The sequence below is a fragment of the Sarcophilus harrisii genome, chromosome 2 (assembly GCF_902635505.1).
Source record: "Sarcophilus harrisii chromosome 2, mSarHar1.11, whole genome shotgun sequence".
In the NCBI taxonomy this organism is placed as follows: Eukaryota; Metazoa; Chordata; class Mammalia; order Dasyuromorphia; family Dasyuridae; genus Sarcophilus; species Sarcophilus harrisii.
The window spans coordinates 501,692,758-501,710,771 of NC_045427.1; the positions used below are offsets into that span (position 1 = coordinate 501,692,758).

The 18,014-nt window shown below is 34.1% G+C and overlaps 1 protein-coding gene across 10 annotated transcripts in view; it reads right to left on the reverse strand.

Annotated features, from left to right (window-relative positions):
- The window catches only part of ATP8B4 (ATPase phospholipid transporting 8B4 (putative)), a 355,835-nt gene that overhangs the window by 169,120 nt on the left and 168,701 nt on the right, over nucleotides 1–18,014 (reverse strand). Inside the window, exon 1 of one of the 10 annotated variants that reach the window (XM_031955178.1) lies at nucleotides 479–655. The exons of the other annotated variants lie outside the window; for them this stretch is intronic. Coding sequence (XP_031811038.1) covers nucleotides 479–543 — 65 coding nt within the window. The 5' untranslated portion in view covers nucleotides 544–655. Of the gene's footprint in view, nucleotides 1–478; nucleotides 656–18,014 lie in introns of those variants that run through there. 10 annotated transcript variants of the gene reach the window in all.

Sequence of the window (18,014 nt, forward strand, 5' to 3'; positions counted from 1 at the left end):
TAACATAAGTAATGTTAAGACAAAACATTAACTCGCATTTGTATCGCATCCTTTAGTTTGGTTAAAACACCAGAGTTATGGAAAAGAAATTCAACTTCTAAGATTTTTTTTCAAACCCCTCTAATCTAGAGATATCAGTCCCATTGCTATAGAAGATGCCTAACCAGAGGTAAAGTGAAGAGAATCAAAAAAAGGTATGTAAAGACATAAAGGAAAAGAAAAGGAAAACAAGTTATTTAAAAAAAAAAAATAGTGACAAAAGAAGGCCTGTTAAAAGGAATTAGTGTGAAATAGTAAGTGGGTTTAAAACACTAAATTTATTAGACTTGAAAAAATCTAGATTTGCCTTCTAAACATATGTTATCTCCCCCAAAAAAATTTCTAATAGCTCCCTGTTACCTCCAGGATCAAACACAAAATTCTCTGCTAAGCATTCAAAGCTTTTATGACTTCACCCCTTCAAACCTCTGTAGTCTACCTTACTCCCTGATCCATACTCTTTGATCCAGTGAGCCTGACTTTGGGCTGAACAGTATACTCCATCTCTTGATTCTGGAAGTTGTTAACGGCTGTCCCACATGACTGGAAGGCTCTCTCCTCATCTTTATCTCCGGACTTGCCTTCTTTTCTTTAAATCTCAACTAAAATTCCACTTTCTGTAGTTATTCAATTGTTGTTCAGTCATTTTTCAGTTGTGTCCAACTCCTTGTGACTTTGTTTGGGGTTTTCTTGGCAAAGATACAAGATTGGTTTGCCATTTCCTTCTCCAGCTCATTTTATAGAGGAGGAAAATGAGACAGACAGGGTTAAGCAACTTGTCCAGAACCAAACAATTATTCAGTGTCTGACGGCAGATTTGAACTTGCAAAGATGAAATTCCCTAGCTCCAGGACACCACCTAGCTGCCCCCATTTTCTACAGGAAGTCTTTCTCTTGATACCAGTGTCTTTCCTCTCATTTATTTCCTGTTTATAACTTGTTGCTATATATGTGTTTGCCTATTGTCTTCTTTATTACATTCTGTGTCTCAAGGAAAGGTATTGGTTTTTTGCCTCTTTTTTTGTATCCTCAGAGACTTGCACAATGCTGGGCACCGAGGGGGCACTTAATAGATATTTATTGACTATTATTGACCAAATCTGTCAATTCAATTCAATAAATCTTTAAGTACTTATGAGGTACAAGGCAAAGCATTAAGTGCTGGATTTAAAAAACCAAAAACAGCATACTCTCACAGAACTTCCACTGACTAGCTGTGTGACAAGGAGAAAAATCACTTAATGGTTTTGCTGTAAAATCACTTAATGGTTTTCTGTACCTATTTTCCAACTCTAAAACAAGGATATTAATGATCCCACTAGTTACTGAAGCTAGAGGTTTTTGCAAGGATCCAATGATAATAAGAAATGTGGGAAGGTGCTTTCAGCATGAGAGCATTTTAAAGAAAGTAGGTTATTATCTATTCAAAGACCCAAATGGATTTGTGATCTCCTTGTTTCCAGTATTCCCTGCAAGGATTCAAATCACAATTCATCCATGCCTGCCTGAAGAAATATTACCATTGAATATTAAGGACACATAAAATCATAAATCAAGAGCTGGAAAGGACATAAAAGACCAATTTGCCCAACTTATTCAACTCACAAATGAAGAAACTGAGGCAGAAAAGTTAAATGTTTTTGCCTTACATTACAAAGGTGGGAGCAATTGTAGAACTTGAATTCAAGCCAAGAGCTTGTGCTCTTTTCACCAGAGTATTCTGCTGGTAACTCTTTCCCATCAATTAATAGGTGAGTCAAAAACAAGTTGTAAAGTAAGACTTGTAAAGGCAAATTCAAACTGACTGTGAAAGTAGACCTGGGAAGACTCAGGAAAGCATTTGCTAGTCAAACCAGATTTGTATAGATATCTTTTATTTTTATATCATTGAGATTAGATCACCCTCATATTCTTGAATTTTTTAAAAAGCAACAGAAGGAAAAGGATTCAAGAGAATTATTCAGTATGTTTTTTTTAATCCTAATATTATTTTCAATGTTTCACATTCTGAATCAACACATCTCCTCTCCCTGTCACAATCCTACCTTGGCAAAGGAGCAAGGACAGGAGTCATTTTTATATTTCTTCTTTAGAATCAAGCTTATTCTTTAAAATTTCTCAACATCCATTTTTAATGAATTTGTGGAAATGGTTCTTTCCATTTACATTGTTTCATTCATTGTGTATTTTGTTTCTATGGCTCCATTTCAGTTTGTATCAGTTTATTTAAACCTTACATGCTTTTCTGTTTTCATCATATTCATTGTTTTGTGCATATGCCCAGCAATGAGATCTTTGGGTTCACAGGTATGGGCATTTTAGTTACTTCTTTTGCCTAATTCCAATTTGAAAAGCATCCACTTTTCAAATGAGAGAGCCTACCAATTTTGGGTGAGACCAAAGTTAAATAAGCATTAAATAAAAGCTCAATTTTTTACACTATTAATATAAAGAAATGAGCAACTCAAAATTGGGAATAAAATGATAATCTGCTTTGTAGTTCATAATTGTCATTAAATCATGTTCTCCTTTTGCCAGATTCAAAAGCATTGATGAAGACAAGTGATGCAGTCCAGTCTGCAGAGGCCCCTAGACAATATAGACAGAGTTCCCCAAAAGTAGGGGACTCCCTGAAGAGAGAAGCCACCTGAAGCAATGTGTCTTATTTCTAACGATCCCTGAAATTCTCTGAAATGTACACAGTTTTTGTTTTCCTATTTGAAAAGCACTCTATGCTTATCTAATTTCAAGGCAAGGAGAATAGGGTAAGATGAGCAAAACCCATTTTCTCAATAAGTTAAGGTAGGCAGGTTGATTTCATTGTTGAACTTTATAAAAAAAATAATAACCTCATTGACTTTCTTTATAGGCTGGAAAACCATTTTAAATATTTATACAACTGTGAAATATGCCCCCACACTATCAGCCTGCTGGGTCATTTGGCTTAAATGCCAAAAAGAGTTTTTCTTTAATATGGCTCCAAGTACATGTTGTTCTGGAAAGTTTTCAATTGTAGCATTTTAATCTGAAGCCAAAATGTGAGTTTTCCAATGCCATACTTGGCTGCATTTTATCTTGCTTGAAAGGCAAAGGGAGAACTTGCAGTATGCAGCTTACATTTACTCCTACAGGTATGATCAGGGAATATTGACTTATTTCCAAAAGGAACAACTTTATCATTACTCAGATACATCTGTAAAATGAAGTAACTATGGAAAATAACTGTGGAAAATGATAGGGATGGAAGCTGTATTTTTATTAGAAGTGTGCTGAATTATCATAGTCATGCAGAGATAAATCTTTTCTATGTCCTGATTCCCTTTGGCAGTCTAAAGAAATCAATGGATCTCTTCTCAGAATAATGTTGTTTTATTTTAAATCATAATTAAAGGAAATGTTAAATTTCAGTCAGAGTTAAGTGAAAATAAAGGTGTCCTTCTCCTGCCTAGATTCAATTTCACACATCCCTTGAAATCTCACTGCAGACTTCTTGAGGGATCATGGACCTAGCTTAAGAACCACAATAATCTAGAATTTCTTTACACAGAATGATAGCTCCCACTTGAAAGCTGTCTATGATGCTGCATTTGATCTAAAATTTTTACTGCTCTCAAAAAGTCATAAACTCTGCTAACCATAGATCTCAGAAAAGAGTACATCTTATTGCTATCACCCATGTGAAAAATCAAAGATAGCAGGGAGACTCTTAAAGATCCTTTACACATTTTAGAATATTCAAATGACTAACTTTCAAAGTTTTTCTCTAATAAATTGGAGCTAGTTTTTCTTTAGTAAGTTGGGACCGATAACTCAAAGCTATAGCTATGTGACACAAATAGCAGAATGGAACTTTTGATTATGTTTGGGCCAATGAAAAATGTCAGACATCATTATACAATAATGTTAAAAAATATGCACAGCTATGGAAGGCTTTTGCTCCAGTTGTAATCATTAGCTCAGTTTAAACTTTAAATCAGTATTTCTTAAATACCTATTCTGTTACCAGCATAGTCACTAGAGATACCAAGTATAATATAATAATAGTTAGCATTTATACAGTCCCTGTTATGTGTCAAGCACTCTGATAGGCACTGGGAATATGAATTCAAAGAACAAAAACAATACGCTCCAATTAGCCTATATTCTACTGGAGGAAGACCACAAGTAATTAATAAATTATACATAGCATGAATTCACAGTTAATAAATAAATATATAAAATAAACATATAGATAACATAAATATTTAATAATCTATATTATACAAAATAGTTACATGCAAAGTAATTTATGAGAAAGGGCACTAGCAAGTGAGAGGATCAAGAAAGGACTCGGGTAGAAAACGGTACCTAGGTTGTTACTTCAAGGAAAAAGGGAGCTCATGAAGAGGTGGAATTGATGGGAAAGTACATTCTAGGCACAAAGATGGCCAATGGAAGGTCAAGATGAAGTGTCAGAAATGAGGCATAGAGGAGGCCAGGATGGCTTGATTATAGCGTATAAGAGGGGAAGCAAATCACACGAAGTGAGCTTCTGTAGATATTGGCCATAATTTTCAAGCATTTTCAAGTTTCCTCATCACTGACTTGAATAATGACCCCCAAAAAACAAACTTTTTGGTCGTTAGTATGCTCTGGAAATAGGGATTGTGACTGAAATGAATCTAAACTATTCAAAGAAGTTGAAAAGAAAAAGAAAAAAAAAAAAAAGGATAGTCTAGGGAAAAAAACACTTAGAAGAAAATCTTAAAAAAAAAAATTTTAAAACACTATTCCTATGATTTCATTCATATAGGAGTTCCCAATGCAGAAACTCACTCTATTAAATCAGATTTAATCAATTTAAGGTTTCCTGGGGCTTTGAGAAGTTAAATGACTTGTATATGAAGATATATCTCAAAAGTCAGTAGGACTTGAACCTCTAGCACTTAACACTAAAATGACTCTCTAAACCCTGCCCTTTATAGTTTATCAGATAAGGTAATACACTATACAATACACAGATAAGGTGACTATGAATAAGAAGAATAAAAGCTCATCTGGACATTATAATAGAGCACCAACTGAAGACAAACTCCATGACACATTACCATACTGATCATTGTCTTATTATAATAATAATTAGAATAGCTAGTCTTTATATAGCACTTTAAAGTTAGCAAAGCACTTTACAAGTATTATCTCATTTTTGTCCTCATAACAATCTCCTAATGCTATTATTATTCCCATTTTACAGATAAGAAACTCAAAGCAAAGATTAAGTGACATTACCCAGGGTCACCCAACTAGTAAGTTGTTGAGAAAGAATGTCCTGACTCCAAGTCCAGCACTCTATTCACTGCACTATAGAGGCGACTGTAGTATTTACCCATGGATTAGAAATATGCATCAGATAGACAGAGAAAAAGAGAAGAAAAGGAGAAAGAGAAAAGAGTGGAGAGAGAGAAAGGAGGGAGGGGGGGAGAGAGAGAAAGAGAGAGAGAGAGAGAGAGAGAGAGAGAGAGCGCGCGCTATAATCTTTCAATACCCCAGTATCTATGTATTATTGCCCTGACAAGTAATTATAATTGTATTTGCAGGTGGCATGATATATAAGGAGCTAGCCATTGAGCTAGAAAGATTAGTATTAAAATTCATTCTCTGCCATCTACTGGCTATGTAACCCTGGATAAGTAAATCACTGGATTTCTCATGCTTTAAGTAAGTCTAAAATTAGAGATTGCTGAGAAAGCCTGCATTGAAAGAAACTTTTTTCATCCATGAGTTTTCTCTTATAAAATCACAGGTCCAGTTCTATCCTTATTCTATTTGCATGACACTTCAAATATAACTTGTCACATACCCTGATATTGAAAGATCATAGCTCCAAAAGCATTCAAGTTCACTAGTCAAGAATAGAACTTAGTTGGGATATCATCTTAAACAAAAAAAAAAAAAAAAAAAAAAAAAAAATCAAATCAAATCAAACATATACTAGTGCCCTCAAGCAGTACTAAGAAGGAAAAAATAAAATAAAACTAAATAATAAATAGAGATAAGTTACTTTGAAGTCCTTCTTCCAAGGGTTTCTTGAGTAGCAGGAAGATTTTAGTAAGCATAAAGATCAGGTTTCATCATCATCATGAAAACAATGAAAATAGAAATTTTTTGGCTCCATATGTAGTACATCTGTTCTCAGGCTACATATTTAAAGCAATCTTGTTCAGCCTATATGAAATCCCACCACAGGGATACTGTATGGCTTGAGCAGAGACCTGAGAATCACCACTTTCACCTCAGCTATCCCTCTTTCCCATAGACTTTGGATCAAAACTTTTAATCACTCTAATTCTCAATTTTTTTTTTTCTTGCAAATGGATTTAGGGGAAGACAAAGGGAGAACTTTATGTGAATGTTCTGAGAGCTAAGTGATATACCTAATTTTGCAGCATTGGAAGATTTTTAGACAATAGTGATTTTTCATTTTTCCTTATCATTGTTACAGGTATGGTTATTAGATAATTGTTTCAGGCCTAAAGTAGCTTTCTTTTAAAGGGCCAAGTTTCCCAAAAACTAATCCATTAAAAGAACAAACCTACAAGTCTGCCTCTAGGCAATGAACAATTCAAGGTCAAAGCTCATAAATATTTAAATTCTTGAGACACTGTAAAACATATGGAATTTTAACTGCCAGAGAATAGCAACTGGAATTACTTTGAGAAACAGAGGAAGAGGGAAGGAGGAAAGGAGGGAAAGAGAGAGAGAGAGAGAGAAACAGAGAGGGAGACAAAGAGAGGAACAGAGAGACAGAGACAGAGAAAGAAAAAGACAGAGACAGAGAGAATCAGAGACAGAAAAAGACAGAGAGAGAAAAACAGAGACAGAGAGAGAATCAGAGACAGAGACACAGAGACACAGAGACAGAGATGAGAGAGACAGAGAGGGAGGGAGAAAGGGAAGGAGAAAGGAAGCACAAATGCATACAACTTCAAATGCTATCTTAGAACATGAAGACATCTATCTTCTGAGTAGGGCAGATGAGAGATAGCAATGGTATCTAATAATTTCTTGTAAATTAGTTTAAACCTGCTTAGACATGAAACATAAAATATTAATGTTTTTCCATAGATATATAAATATACACATATATATATAAACATAAAAATGTTAGTTTTCCCTATAAACCAATCCAAGAATTAAGTTAGCATGTTTTAGTTTCATATCATTCCCAGTGAAATGGAATTGTAGAAATACCAACCAAGAGGTAAATAACAATAGAGGCAGAAATAGGAATGTTTACTTTTGAGAGGGCTACCAGACCTCATTGTCTAAGGTGAAAGAATGGAGGGAGATGGGTACCCTTTGTTATTCTGAATTCCTTTCCCTTCTAATCTTACATGCTCACCAGCATTATACATTGGAGAAAGAAGATTCTCCTGAAAAGGCATAGGTAGTCGGTCAACAGATACTTATTGCCAGGCACTATGCTAAGCAATGGAGATACAAAAAAAAGACAAAAACATAATCACTGCTCAGAAAGAGTTCACATTCTAATAAGGGCGATGAAATGCCAATAAGTAGATATATATATAAAATAGACAAAGTAAATGAAAGTAGTTTGTTAGGGGAAACTTGTGGGGGCCACCTCATAGTAAGAACCAGTGGGAAAGCTTCTCAACATAAAATAGAATTTGATCTGTCTTGAAGGAACCCAGAAGAAATAAAAAGCAGAGAGAGATGAGAGAGCAAAGCATTCCAGGCATGGCCGACAGTCAGTGCTAGGGTTCAGAGATGGAAAATCTAATTAGCACTTCAAGAAACTACAATTAAGGCACTGTGGCTATACTTTGGAACACATAAAAAGAAGAAATATCTAAAATATGAAAAGTAGGAAGAGACCATGATGTACTTTAAACACCAAATAGAGGACTTTATATTTGATCCTGAAAATAATAGGGAGAATAAGAGGGGAAGATAGGAAACTATATGTCTAAAACATATATGTATATATAATGTGAATATATGTACATACATACATGTATATGTGTGAGTATGTGTGTATATAATTATTTAATTTGTTTAGAGAACTCTCTATATGGAATTACCCAATATGATGGAAAAAAAGGAAGAAAAAGAAGAAAAATATGGATCTGAAAATAGCATATAATTAGAAAATTTTAAAAGAAAAAAAAAGAAACTCATATTAATGCAGATCACTAATTTTTCCATCATTTATCATTTTTAGAAAGTGGCTTAAGGCACTGAAAGATTAAGTAATCTACCCAGAATCAAAGAGCCAATATTTGAATGAGTCAATCCTTGAATTCAGTTCTTTCTGACTCTTTAGTCCATTCACTATTCATTATGTCACACCATCCTTTGGTCAAGAAACAAAAAAGTCAACAAGAAACAAAAAAGTCAAGATTTTTTACCTTATTCCACAAATGTCTTTTCTTTTTCTTTAGTCTTATGTCCAATATTTAAGACCATCTAGCATTATACAATTTGGATTTTAGAAGGGGGGGAGGAAGGAGGAATTCTTTTGCTTCTAGAGAATCTTTAAAGTCAAAGTATTTCATAAATGAAAATATGTTTCTGAACCTTTGACTTGATCTGTAAATTCATTCTTCAGAGAATGTTTTTAAAATCCTATCTTTTCCTTTTTATTTATAAAATGCTCAATAAATACCTCATCTATTTATGTACCTAAAATGACGTATTGTATTATGTGGGAACAGAAGACACTGTGTAGAACTAAAGGTAGTCAGACATGCAGACATATGTTCAAATACAAGCAATTGTAAGGACAGCTTGCAGTCATGATAGCCCAACACAAATATTTAAGAGATGACAGAAGTTTCTGGGTTTTTTTTTCATTCATATAAATGTCAGAGCCATATGACAGGAAATCGTAGCATTTAGTTCAATCCCCTAATCATATCCTGATGCACAGTAATGTATCATTTCCCCATGTCCTAGTCATAGGATTATATATTAGGAGCTAGAAGGAACCTTAGAAATCATCTAGTCTGATTCCCTCATTTTACAATTGAAGAAACATGACTCAAAAGATTTACTCAAAGTGGCTTCTGGTAATTGGCCAAGGCAAGATTTGAATCCACATCATTTGCCTCTAAGGAAAGGAAGAGTTTTCTCTTTGTCCTTAACATTCAATCTCAGTTTCAATTTATTCTGAGCTTTGAAAAAGCAAATTTTTTTGGTAGGACTGGGCCACTTTTGTTTTTTAATTCTCAGTTGCATGTCATTATTATATGACATTACATGTCTTTTGAATATACCTTTTTAAAATCAAGATTGATTGGTCCATGATTCCCATTGCCTTCTATATCTGTCCCTTACAGACATAGGAACCTAGGGAAATCTCCCTTTTCTTCTTCAAAAGTTTTTCTGTTTTCTGTGTCATCAGGACTTTTGTGAGATTATCTGATCCTCCTTGATTGACTTTCCTATTTTTAGAGAAAGGAGTTCTGTCTATCCTTTTTTTCTTAACTTGGAAATCTGCTCTACCCACCACAATAAATTCAAAATGGATAGGTGACATAAATATTAAAAGTTATGCCATTTAAAAAAAAAACTGGAAAACAATATCAAGTATATTTCATAGCCATCACTAAGTGAAGAGTTCTTAATGAAACAAAGTATAATACAATCACAAAAGGTAAAAAAAAAATTGAGAGTTTTTACTATGAACAAAGTTGATACAATTAGGATTCTTTTTTAAAAAACTATTTTTTAAAATCCAGAAATATACATACATATATATGTACTATATATATATGTGTGTGTGTGTGTGTATGTACATATATATATATATATACACATATATATATGTATACTGTCCAAGTCAATTTTTTCCACCAATCCTGCTATTACAAACCATATAGACTCTTCATCTATAGAAATTAACCAGCATTTAAAAAGTGTTGAGAAAAAAAGTCAATGAGAAAATAAGACCAATTACATTAGATTAGATTAATTCTTTGGATGTTTTTTTTCTTTACAAATATCCAGAAGAAATCCCACAAATTTTATGATAAAATTATTTAGGAAAAGCCTTACTTAGTGATGATGTAAACTGTGTCTCCTTTAATCTTTAGGGGAAGAAGGTTAGGAAAAAATCTGTGGGGGGAGGGTAAATCAGGGTCTCAAACCCTCCTGACCTGTAGGAGGGGCACACCCTTCTGTCCATAAGGGCAACATCCAGATAAGTAATCTCATTTAATTGGAAATCTCAGCCTGAGGCATAGCCAAGGCCTCTATTGAGCTGGAGGTTAGTCCCTCATTCTTCTGGAAATTGGCCCTGGTTAGGAGCCAAAAGCAGTCCCAATATATCTAGTGCTGTATGCCCAGACATTTGCAGAAGTCCTAACAGGAGTTTGCCCACTGATGAAGATATTTTCTTCTCAGTGTAAACCCATCTTTGCAAAATTATCCTGCCAGGATTCTTTGCTCACTAAGAAAGTTTTTTTCGTGCAAATAAATCCCCTTTTGCCACAAATGGATTTGCAAATTCTTTTGGAAAAAATCTGCGACATCGACCAGAGGGGATCTCTTACCCTCAATCCTCTCACCTCATCAGTGAGTCTTATTGAAAGTTTTTTTTTTTATTTTTTTAGCCAAAGAATTCATCATCATTACATTTTATTTTATGAAATCAAGTTAGAGGATTCTCATTACTGAATACACAGAGCAAAGGTTATCAAATCAAGTTCATTTAAAAAAAAAAAAAAAAAAGCACCAGTATCCAGAGAGTTCCATTCCCTAAGGATGGGAAAAGTCTGACCTGCTATGGTTCTAATACACAGGAGGCTTACTTTAGTTTAGCCATTCAGTTACCTCTTATGAGATTCTTAACCAATTATCTGTCTAGGTCAAGTCAAGAGACAGCTGAATGTTTGTCAAATAAGAAAAAAAAAAAAAGGAGAACTAACTTTTTATATTTTATATATTTATTATATATATGCATATATATTAATTTCCCCTAAAATAATCTAAAAATAATCTCTCAAGAATGTAGTTTGGTCTGGTATATTGTGGTCTGAGAATCTAATATTGTTAGAAATAATCACTTTTGAACTAAGCAACAATAATCATATCCAAGGATGATTATAGTGTGATGTTAATTAAATTTATAATAGTTAACTATTTTTGTCTGAAAAAAGATTATTAGATGTACATTTTAAAAGGCACTTCAAAGTAATTTATTTTAATGCTTCAAAAATGGCAGGGAAGGAGAGCCAGCTCTTAATTAGATGACACATAATTTTTAATTCTGAAAGAAATTTTTCAATTTGCTTTGAAATCTTGTCATAGTGTTGAAATATGTATATTTCTAATTTTGTATTCTAGTAGTAATAAGAAGGATTTCATTATACAAAGCTCTTTCAGAAACTATTTGTGTTCCTGAACTTCAGTGCCTTTGAGTTCCTTGTTGGGGACCACTGATATGGAGTTGAAATACTTAAAGGATAGAGGGGGAAGAACTTATGTGTGAGCTCTGAAGAAGAAAGAAGAAGGAGGAGGAGGAAGAAGAAGAAAGAAGAAAGAAGAGAAGAAGAAAGAAGAAAAAGAAGGAAGGAAGGAAGGAAGGAAGGAAGGAAGGAAGGAAGGAAGGAAGGAAGGAAGGAAGGAAGGAAGGAAGGAAGGGAGGGAGGGAGGGAGGGAGGGAGGGAGGGAGGAAGGAAGGAAGGAAGGAAGGAAGGAAGGAAGAAAGAAAGAAGAAGAAAGAAGAAGAGGAAGAAGAAGATAGAAGAAGAAGACAGTCATTTAGGTTCATGCTGATGATGTAAACCTTTCTATTTCTGTCATGGAGAAAAAGATTCACTCAAAAAGGCTAAAAGCCAACAATTCAGATGAAATAGCAAAGCCATTCCATTAATTAGTCAAAATAAATAAACTGCTTGTGGTTTTTGAAGGAAGAAAGCCATGGTAACCAGAAAAAGCAACTCATAAACTTTTGATAATTATCACTTGGATAGCACTCGAACATTTACAAAGTGCTTTAAAAATATTTTCTCTTTTTATCCTTACAACAATCCTGGGAGGTGAATATTCATTTTACAAAAGAGGAAACTGAAGCAGGAAGGGGTTGAAGTTAAACAATTTACCCCCTTCACACTGCTATTAAGTGCCTCAGGCCAAATATGAATCCTGGTCTTCCCGACTCCAGGTTATACAGTGTTGAACACTCTACTTTGCCACAATTTGTCTTGATCTTGCAAAGTATCTGTGTCAAAGAGGGACAACTGCCATACAATGGAAAACAATGGATTTGGAGTTGAAAAACCTACAATCTTAGCTTTGATAATTACACCTTAGAGTTCTGGCTCTAAGTAAACATTTCACTTTTATGGGGTCTCAATTTCTTGGATCTTTACAAATAAGTGGGAATAGATTAGATCATCTCTGAGTTTCCTTCCAGTTCTAAATTGTATGATCCCAAAGATTCAATGTGAATTGAGTTTAGGAATTGTCATTGTTATATTACACAGAATGGATCATAGAAAAATATAGGCAAGTAAGATGTGAAACTAGAGCTAGATGTTGTTTTATCTCTTTGAATCTTATTCTAATAAGAAAACGCTGATTAGTTACAATTAGTTAATATTTACACTTTCTCTGTAAAAATTCTAGGCTATTGCCTCATTATGACACAGAAAGGAAACTATTTCTACAGATTATATAAGTGAAACACAAACTAGCAAATTCTAATATACTGAAAATGCCATGGAAGCAATGCTACAGTGTACAAACTGTGTACAAACTGTGTACACTTTCTGAGGACCAGTCTTGTTAGTATTGAGGGGTTCATCACCAACAGGTTGGCCAATAGGTGATTTAAAACAAAAAATCCTTGGCAATAGCAATTCATTTATCATAAATCTTCAGAATCACAGAATTTAGAGCTGGAAGGAAACTGAAATATCAACTTGATCCACTCCCCCCACCCCATGAATTACAAGGACTAGGAAACTGAGGTCCATAAATGTGAAGTAATTTGCTCAAATTAGTAACTGAGTCAGAGTATAAGTAATAAGTATATGAGCCAGGGATTGAGTTGATCACAATCAATCAAGTGGATTTCAATCACATAAAATTGAAAAACATGGGCAAAAATGCAAATCAATGCAACTAGAATAAAAAGGGGGAATTGTCAATTGGGGGGAAATGTGTGCATCAAATACCATTCCTGTGATAAACATATGGTATCCAAAAAATATAGATAATTAATATACATCTATAGGATAGATCCTCTCCCGATGATCACAAGAAAGGAGCAAACAATTCTCAAAAAAAAATTACAAACTATCAAAAATGATATTATGGTAGGACCATTGATTTCTTGATATAGTTTCTTTGCTGCTGTCACAACTTACTGCCACCACAAAGCTTCACTGATGCAGTTTCCTGGTCTAGAAAGAGCCCATACTGATAAAGTCCTCTCAGATTTGATGGGTTCCTAAGACCACTGTAGATGCCAGGCCTTGATGAATAACTGATGATTGATCATACTAATTTCCAAACAGAGATGAGGGGAGCTGCATCTAAAGAAGGTAAATCTCTCTGTGTCTTCATTGCATATCTTTGTAGTTAGGCCAAACTGAACAAACATTCTCTTTTCTTAAATGTTTCAGTGAATTGCATATGCCTCATTGCATTCCAGTACAAAACAACAAAATGAGAGCTGGTTAAGAGCCATGTTTATATCAGAAAGGAAATACAACTCCAAAGTATTATGAATAAAAGAAGTTAAAATAAAACTATTCTGAGATTTCATTTCATACCCTGAAAAGTGATAAAGATGTTGGAGGGTTTACAGAAAGGAAGGCATACTAATATACTCTTAATGGAGAAGCAAATTCATCCAACCATTCTGGAAAGAAACTTGAAATTATGCTTTTAAAAAATACCAAAAATTACTATGCCTTTTGATCCAGTGATCTCATTAGTAAGACTATAATTCAAAGAAATTTTTTAAAAAGATCCCATATACACCAAAATATTAATAGTGGCATTTTTGTGGTAGCAAAGAATTGGAAACAGATTAGGTATCTATATAATAAAGAATAACTAAATAACAATGATGGAATTTTACTACCATGTAAGAAAATCCCCCTGACTCCGTTGAGGCCTCTTCTCACCTAATCAGACCCAAGGAGATTCTCTACTTCATTCTGGACACATTTATTATCACAAACTCTGCCTCCATGGGGAAAAAAAGGGGGGAAAAAGACTTACATGCTCAAATAAATCAAAAGCAGAACTATCAACAGAAACATTTGCCCTCTGGTGGATACCTGTAACCTTATGAGCTTAATAAATCTATTCTTTTATAATCCTCTTTACTTGTATTGAGTCAGTCATTAACAATTTTATATGATCTAAAAACATGAATTTAGAACAATTATCAAAAGCCACCTACTTGTATTTTTTATCTGAAAATTTGGAAATAATAATAATATGCTACCCAAATTTACAGGATTGTTGTGAATCCTAAATGAAATAATGTACTATATGAGATAATAGGGTATTATATACTTTAAATCACTTAAATATCACTTTTTGTATGATTTTTTGTAGTCTTCTGATGTTAGACTTAGGGGATGCCAAAATGGAAAAGCTAAGTCCTGTTCAAGGAAGGGGTGAAGACCCTGTAGTTGTCCAGAGCTCTTAATTATGTCCACAAATTCCCTTACTCTTTAGTCATTGTGAAAAGGGTCCTCAGAAATTGGCGATTTTTGTTTGGTCTGACAGCACAAGAGCAAGCCCAGGCATGTTCATGAAAAAACATGAAATGGCTGGTTAGATAAAGTAAAAGTAAAGAGAGAAACAGAAACAAGTAGACAGAGACATAGAGACCAAGAGAGACAGACACAGGTGAAGAGAGAGAGAGGAAGAAAGAAGGAAAAAGAGAAGAGAGGGAGGAAGGGAGGCAAAAACAGAGAGAGATAGAGAGACAGAGAGAGAATGAGAATGAATATATATCTTGTGAATCAGTGCCGAGTGTATATGGAGCAGTCCTTGCCCTCAAAGAGTTTATAAGCTATTAAAGGAGGAGAATGGAGACAGTATACCTCTAAATATTAGTCACTGACCCTAAGTGAATTCTGAAAGGTGAATAGAAACTGGGATATTTTTCAGCAGCCCCATGAAAGTGTGTGAGGGAAACCCAAGCTGAGAAGGGGCAGCAACTAAGAGAATCACAAGAAAATATGAAGAAGTAAAGGCTTCTAGCTGAGCACCAGAATAAAACACCAGAGAAGAAAGAGGAGAAATCTTTGCATTTGAATGAGGAGAAATGTCATTGAAAGAATCTTGATACATTGGATGAAGGAACGTCAAAGGCCTACAGTGAAATGTTAAATAAACTAAGTCAGAAAACAGTTATTCATACACTATAAAAATCATAAAAAAGTCATAACAATTCCCTCACTACCTCCTCCAAGGTGGAGTCACCTCCAAGTCCTCTATAGGTTGCAGAGAAGGCAAAGAAAGGATGAATGAAAGGGAGGATACTGTCAAACTAGGGTTGAACAAACTGAAAATATAAAAGCTACAGATGTCCATAGAAGCCTTCAACCGTAAGTTTTCTGTTTAGGCACCATGGATACTTTGTTTGCATGATAGTGATAGTTGTTGGATTTGTTAGTGGGTTTATTTGTAACAGAGCTGAGGTTAATGAATGTGTGAATCAAGAAGGAGGAAGTGATGTATCCAGTTCAACTCCTCATTTAACATATACAGAAACTGAGTCTGAGAAGGGATTAGGAAGGTTATTTATAACACTCATTCAGGGTTGTAGAGCTAATTAATGAGTGAACTAAGACTCAGGAATTCTGATGTTTTAATTCTCCCAGATAGTGCTCATAACTGTGTTCCCATTTTTTCTTAAAAACTACTTTCTTCAAATTTCAAAAGGGAAACACCATCATTTGTTATCTGACTGGTAGTCTAAGCCTCCAAATCTATCTAGGTCTTCAATCTCATCCAGACCTTCTCACAGGATCTTTATAGTTTAAAACAAGTCACTCATATCCTGAGCTTCAGGTAAGATCTAGACAGTTAATAACGTTATTTAGCATAGCAATAAAAACTGGATTTTTGAATGTCTGGACTATCCCAATTGGACTATTCCTCCTGTCATTCAAACTATATTACTTAATTCCTTATGGCAATTTGCAATTTTATCTATGTGGCCTGGTTGTTTGCTTTATAGATGTTGCCAGTAGAATATTTATGACACATAATTCTGTTGCTTAAACAAATGAACTCTAAAAAGTAGCTGTGCCTTTAATTCTGTATTATCTATTTACATAAGCATAGCAGAGTTTTCATTTTAAGGGAAGAATGTTTTCTAAAGACTTCATTCAATTATTTGGAGTTCTGACATCATAGTATCTGCCCCTATTAACCCTTAAATAAGCTATTTCCAAGAGTTGAGATTTTAAGCAAAGAAGGGATTTTAGAAGTTATCTAATCTAATTACTTAATTTTATAGAGACGAGACTGAGACCAAGAAAATTTAAGTGACTTCCCCACAATCACACAAGTATTAAGTGTCAGAGATATAACTTGGACTTGATTCTTCTCGCTCTAAATCTAGCCTTCTTTCAACTGCACCATCTTGGTTCTTTCCTTATGCCCTCAATGAAGGACATTCCAGCTTAAGGTGAAACCAGTTGATGAGGTCAAAAGCCAAGGTTCTGCACTGTTTAGTGTGTGTGTGTGTGTGTGTGTGTGTGTGTGTGTGTGTGTGTGGCTACTGTAATAGGGCAGATCGATTTCTAGTACCATTTCAAGTGCCCATATTGCCAATGTGAGTAAAACTTATGTTTAATGGAATGAAACTCTCTGGTTCAGGGTTTCTTAAGTTTTTTGGTTACTGACTTCTTTGGCTATCTGATGAAGCTTAAGGACTCCCTCTTAGAATAATTTTTTTTAATCACATAAGAAAAAATACATAAGATTATAAATGAAGACAGCTATAAGGAAATATAATTATCAAAGTGTTTTTTAAAGCAAATTTACAGACTCCAGGTTAATATATCTCAGAATGGATGGTTTATAGGCATCTTAATCTCAACACAAAACTCATTATCTTTCCCCAAATAATTCATCCCCTCTTCTGAACTTCCTTATTTAAATCTCCCTTTGTCTAGGTTTGCAACATCAGTTATCCTTTCAAATATTACAGATTCATAATTAGGATCACACAAGATTCAGCAGCTTCCACATGAAAGAAGTGGAGGTTTTGGAATATAATATTTTGGGAGGCAAAGGAGCTAGGATCACAAAAAAAAATCATGTATCCAGCAAAACTGAGTATACTTTTCCAGGGGGAAAATGGATAATTAATAAAATAGAGGACTTTCAACCATTCTGATGAAAAGGTCAGAATTGAATAGAAAATTTGATATTCAAACAGAAAACTCAAGAGAAGCATAAAAAGGTAAATATGAAATCAAAGCTCTCTATGATCTTATGAATAAATGCTCTAAATCACCATTTAATAGAGAGATAAGATATTTCACTTTTTCTTCTATTTTTTATTCTTTTAATTTTGTTTTATTATTTTTGATATTCCATGAAGTCATTAGCTTCCACTTTCCCAAATATAATTTTTAAATAATTATTTTCTTCAATGAGCCTTTGAACCTCCTTTTCTATTTGGCCTATTCTGCTTTTTTAAAGAGTTCTTTTCTTCAGTAGACTTTCATGCCTCTTTTATCATTAGGTCAGTTCTGGGTTTTTTATTTTGTTTTGTTTTGTTTTTTAATTTAAGCTTTTTATTTTTCAAAACATATGCATGGACATTCTTCAACATTAGCCCTTGCAAAATCTTGTGTTCCAATTCCCACCCCCCCTTTCCCTGCTCCCTGCCCTAGATGGCAAGTAGTCCAATGCATGTTAAACATGGTAGAAATATGTTAAATCCAATATATGCATACATATTTATACAATTATTGTGCTGCACAAGA